Here is a 6,181-nt window from a genome sequence, read left to right as displayed (position 1 = left end):
ACCATTCTGACCTGGTTGCTGAGTTGTTGAAGGAGCTGTCTAACCATAATGAACGTGTAGAAGAAAGAAAAATTGCCCTCTATGAACTTATGAAACTGACACAGGAAGAATCTTTCAGTGTTTGGGATGAGCACTTCAAAACAATATTACTTTTACTGCTTGAAACCCTTGGAGATAAAGAGGTAAGCGGTAGAATATGTAAATAATGGCCAGTTTTTCCTGTCTTATATTGCCTCTTTGCCAGTTAATCAAGCACTACACAGATTTGGAAATTGGGAAAATGAGTCTCTTCTGCTGTTTTCTGTGTGAAATTTTCACTATAAAGTACTTCCTCTAAACCAAGTAGCTTTTAGCAATTTTGAACAGTCGACAATGGGAAGAATGAGAAGTTGCTGACAGAACTTTTATAGGAGAGTACAGGTTGCTTGTTTTGTATATTTGGATTCGTTCAGAAGTAAAATTTTCTTTTTAATAGACTGTAGTTCTCAATTTCTTACAGATTTAAGATGTGTGATGTTTCCAGCTAAAGATGTGAAAACTTAGTTATGTAATATACGACATACTTTATGCAGTTGTCAATAATTCTCCTGACTCCTACCCCAATGTTAAGATGCTTAATTTATAGACATGGAAAATGTAAAATATTGTCTACCGAAAATATTAAAAACATTAAAATGTTTCTTCTTAGCCTACAATCAGGGCTTTGGCATTAAAGGTTTTAAGAGAAATCTTAAGACATCAACCAGCAAGATTTAAAAACTATGCAGAACTGACTGTCATGAAAACATTGGAAGCACATAAAGATCCTCATAAGGAGGTAAGTTACCTGACATCACATTATTATTTTATTCTCAGTACTTCTGATATTACAGTAATCCCTCCTTATCCCCGGGAGAGGTGTCCCAAGACCCCCAGTGGATACTTGAAACTGTGGATAGTACCGAACTCTATATGTATTATTTTTTATATACATACATACCTATGATAAAGTTTAATTTATAAATTAGGCACAATAAGAGATTAACAACGATAGCCAATAATAAAATAGAGCAATTATAACAATATACTGTAATAAAAGTTATGTGGATGCAGTCGTTCTCTCTTTCCCAAAATGTTTCGTACTATACTCACCTTTTCACTTTACGGCTTCTCCTCGGCATATCCGAATTACCAGCATCACTACTCTTGTAAAAAAAAAAGATAAATCAGACTTCATCAGAATTAAAAACTTTTGTGCTTCAGAGAACACTATCAAAAAGATGAAAAAACCCAACAGAGTAGAAAATTTTTACAAATCGTGTCTGATAAGGGACTAACATCATAAAACATAAAAAACTTTTATAACTCAACAACAAAAAGACAACCCAATTAAAAAATGGACAAAAGATCTGAGTATACATTCCTGTAAAGAAGATATACAAATGGCCATGTAAGTGCATGAAAAGAGATGCTCAATATCATTAGTCATTAGGAAAATGCAACTAAAACCACAGTAAGATACCACCAGTTCACTAGGGAAAAAGAAGAGTTGCTGAGGATCAAATATATGAGATTTGACTTTGGGTGGTGAACACACAATGCAGTATACATGTGACATATTACTGAATTGTATATTTGAAACCTATATAATTTTATTAGCCACTGTCACCCCAGTATATTTAAGTTTTTCGAAAATCCAGAAAAAAAAAGTTTTGGTGAGGATATGAAGAAATTGAAACCTTCTGGGTATTTCACTTTTCAAAAGATAGGAATGTGAACCTTATAGGAGAGTGAGTCATAACTTTTAAATCTACGTAGATTTTTAATCAGTTTTTTTTTTTCCAGCTGCTGTTTAGTAGTGGTACATCTATAGCATCTCACGGAAGGTCTAAAATACTATCTAATATTTGCGAGTTAGTTACCCACCTTCTAACCTCAATAAACCTTATAGCATCCCTATTTTTACAGAAGATAAAGTTGACATTCTTAAGGTGCTGTGGGGGAAATTAGCCCTGGGTCTGACCTCCAATGTATTTTCCACTGTACCTTTCTAAGTACCTCTCACAGATTGAGATCATAAGGGAGACACTACCAAAGTAGCATCAAAGGCAATAATTTTTACATGTTTTCAAGACCATCTTTAGAGATTACAGATTCTAATAAGAAGATAGACAGCCATTTCTTCTCTTCATTGCAAAGCTAGTGTTTTACCTTCCTCAAGCCCAATACAGAAGGAAAGAAAATCATTAATGAACAGAAGGGGGAATAGCATATTAATTTGATAACATATTAATGAAATGTTTTATTTTGCAATAATGTGATAAAAAGGGCACAAACACTCTTGGAACTATGGACACTCATAATGAGCAAGGTTTCATTGTAGCCGATGCAGAGGACTCCACATTATAGTCTAGATAAATAGAGCCTCCACTTCTCAGCGCAACTAGACTACAATATGATTTAAAAGTTGCTTTAGCTAACATTAAAAGAACCCCAAAAAAGAACAGTGTAATGAAGCCCCATGAATGCATCTTTTATCTTCAGCAGTTACTGACATTTTGCCAGCCCTGTTTTATCTGTACCCTTATGTTTGTTTACTATGGTATTTTCAAAGCAGATTCTAGATATTATGTCCTATAACCTATTTCATGAAGTTTGTACTTTCAAGACACAGCGTAACATTTTGAAAAATTACTTTCCAGCTTAATATCCTCTTTGTTTTAGGTGGTAAGATCAGCTGAGGAAGCTGCATCAGTGTTGGCCACTTCAATCAGTCCAGAACAGTGCATCAAAGTGCTTTGTCCTATCATCCAAACTGCAGATTACCCAATTAATCTTGCTGCAATCAAAATGCAAACAAAAGTGATAGAGAGAGTGTCCAAGGAAACTCTTAACCTGCTTTTGCCAGAGATTATGCCAGGCCTAATACAGGTAAGCAACAAAGCTTGAAAGAATTAACTGCAGTAGATTTGGGATTCAGTTATTTTAGTCAACACTGATGGCGTAACCAAGCCTGCCTCCTGTCTTGGATGTTCAGAGCAAAAACTTTACAGAACTAACTCTCTGTGTGTGGTAAAATGTACATAATATAAAATTTACCATTTAGCCATTTTTAAGTGTGCAATTTGGTGGCTTTAAATAACATTCATAATGTTATACAACCATCACCACTATCCATTTCCAGAGCTTTTTAATCATTCCAAACAGAAACTGTACCCATTAATTAATAATTCCCCATTCCTTGTCCTGCCAGTTCCTGGTAATCCCTTTCTACTCTCTGTCTCTGTCCTACTTTCTAGATTTTTCATATAAATAGAATCATATAGCATTTGTCCTTTTGTGGCTGGCTTATTTCACTTAGCATAATTTTTTAGGGTTCATGCATGTTGTAACATGTATTAGGATTTCATTCCTTTTTGTGGCTAAATAATATTCCATTTATGTTTATACCACAATTTCTTTAGTCTCTGTTGATGGATATATGGGTTGTTTCCCTTTTTTAACTAACATAAATATTACAACAAAATTACTTATATATATATCTAGAAGTAGGAGTCCTAGGTATTGCCAGATTTCTCTACAAATGTTCTACTAATTTACAGTCATCAATATGTGGTTTTTCCTATGCATACAAACCCATCCACATAAACATTTTAACAAAAATGGGATCATGCTTTGTAACATGTTTTGCTTAACTTAATCATAGATTGTCAACTTTTTCCACTCAATAAATATTCTATAATGTAACTTTAATGGCTGACTGATGTTACATAGTGTATATATTAAGACCCCTAGTGTATATATTAAAAGAATTAGTCATTTCTTTGTGCATGTATAGTATTACCTTTGTGAGTAGGCCCTAACATCACCCACTAAATTATGAGGTCCTTGAAGGTAAGATCCAAATATCTTTCTTTCTTGTCTATGCTTTAGTACTAAGAACAGAATATATATAAATTTATATGTCATACATATAATGGGTCCTGAATAAATGTTTGCTGGATAAATAGTTTTGAGTAATGATAGGGATGGAACAGGGATTAAGTTTAATTCAGCCTGGATTATAGGCGAACCTTGACTGCCAGGCCAAGGAGTGGAGGTTTTATTTCATAGTAAAGAACTTTTGAGTTCCCTAAAGCTGTGTGCTGCAGCGGGGTTTAGCTGGAGACATTTTGCAGGGAGAGAGCTTTCCAGGCTAAATAAGAACCTGATAAGGAAGGCTGACAGTAGAGTGGAGGTGCCAAAGGGGAGATGGAAAGAGAAAGACATGTCTCTGCCTGAAAAGATTGAAAAGGTAATCGGTCAGTTAAGCTTTCTCTCCTCAGTACCCTTGAGAGCTCATCTTCGAGTTGCACCTTCTGTCTCTGTTGGAATGGTACTTTTCTCAGATCCCCCAAGAGTGCTAACAAGACTTTTCTCCCTAGGGTTATGATAATTCAGAAAGCAGTGTTCGGAAAGCTTGTGTCTTCTGCCTGGTGGCTGTTCATGCGGTAATTGGTGATGAACTAAAACCACATCTCAGTCAGCTCACTGGCAGTAAAGTAAGTAGCTCTGCTTTGTTCTAAGGATGGTGGTCGTGGTACATTCTTCAAAATTTAGTTCTTCGTGTGTATTAAAGGGTAAATTTGTATTCAGCTTTTAATAAGTCAGGCTTCGAGCATCCAGTTTATTCCTCCTACTGTTTGCATTTTAGCTATTTCTATTTTCACATTTGTCACTCAGGTGAAGTCAGAAGTTTGGTAGATTGCTGTAAAAGAAATGCCTATAGTTTCTAGTTATTTGTAATAGCCAATGTACCTCTTTGCCACTCCCACAACCAAATTCTTATCCCCAAGGACAGTTTAATTAAAAATAAATAGGGTTATATATCCATGGCTAACTTTATATCTCCCTAAAAATGGAACACTTGAATATATTTAAAATTTTCCTGTATGAACTATGATAAATACTTATTTTTCTTGTTATGATCCAGATAAATATACAACTTTGATTTGGTATATTAAAATAAATGTTCCAATTATTAAGACTTAAATAATAAAATAAGTCTTGCTTTCCTCATTTCTTTGATACTGTCAAAATTTTGAAATCAGTTCTAAGGAGTAAAGATAACTATGATTGTTAAATTATGGCTTATGAACCAGTTAACAGGAGACACACCTTTATTTAAAGAGTTTCCCAAAATCCTTACAATTGTCATTACTCTGATCATATTTATTTTTAAAGTAGCAACAAGGCAGAAAAAAATACATATAAAGGAGAATAAGCTCAGGTATACACCTTATATTAAATACCTATATTGGTTATAGATTAAAGCATGGTTTTTAATCCTTTCTGGGTTGTAGTTCACTTCGAGATTTAGGTAAAATCTCATTTGAAGAAAAATAAATACATAAAGGAAATTTTACACATAATATCAGAGGATTCAGTGAGCCTCTGAATCCCATGGACACTGCTAAAAACCCTTGGATCAAAGAGTTAATGTTTTAAAAAGCAAACTTTCAACAACATAGTGGTTTTCAAAGAGAAAAGTATCCTAACTTTTGTGATAAGCTTAAGCTAGGCCTGATAAATCAGAGTTGTCTGTAGAAGAATTAGAATTCAGCACTTTATCGTAATACTAGGCAACCGGTAATAATGTTGCATAGGACAATAGCTAGGTGGAGAAAAAAATATTTGGAAATGACATTAGATGAAAAAAGTAGAATGCAGAATTGTATATGCACTGACTATAAACTTTATAAAAATATCTCGTACAGTAAAAACCACAAAATGATAACAGAAATCAAAAACATTTTTTTTAGGAGGGCAGTGGCATAGTGGTCTTAAGATCTTGGGACCTGGAACCCAAGTGCCTAATTTCCTATTCTGGCCCACTTCTTACCTACCCCTGTGACCTTAGGCAGTGACTTACACATTCTGTATCTCAATGTCCTTATCTATAAAATGTCGTGAAGATAGAAAGAGATTACTGTAAAGCAGTTAGTATATTGTAAAGCCCATAGTGCTCAAATATTTGTCATTGTCTGAATGGTGACATATTTTTCTAAATTTACTTGAAGTTTTATATGTTATCACTACAGCATTTTTTGAAAAGACATTCTAAAATACCCAGTCATGAACACACTGAAACTTAAAAAAAAATTTTGTAATTCTTAATTATCAACAATAACTTGGGCATTATAACTCCTAAGACTAAAACCTA

General features: G+C 34.0%; 1 protein-coding gene across 1 annotated transcript in view; it reads left to right on the top strand.

Annotated features, from left to right (window-relative positions):
• CLASP2 (cytoplasmic linker associated protein 2) overlaps positions 1 to 6,181 on the top strand; it is a 150,723-nt gene that overhangs the window by 142,498 nt on the left and 2,044 nt on the right. The window contains 4 exon segments of the mRNA XM_006905731.3: positions 1 to 182; positions 689 to 817; positions 2,704 to 2,910; positions 4,404 to 4,520. The exon segment at positions 1 to 182 is cut by the window's left edge and continues 21 nt beyond it. Of these exon segments, the coding sequence (XP_006905793.1) occupies positions 1 to 182; positions 689 to 817; positions 2,704 to 2,910; positions 4,404 to 4,520 (635 nt within the window).

The sequence above is a fragment of the Pteropus alecto genome, unplaced genomic scaffold (genome assembly GCF_000325575.1).
Source record: "Pteropus alecto unplaced genomic scaffold, ASM32557v1 scaffold10, whole genome shotgun sequence".
Lineage (NCBI taxonomy): Eukaryota > Metazoa > Chordata > Mammalia > Chiroptera > Pteropodidae > Pteropus > Pteropus alecto.
The sequence above is the reverse complement of the archived record's forward strand: the minus strand, read 5'-3'. Positions and strand labels throughout refer to the sequence as shown.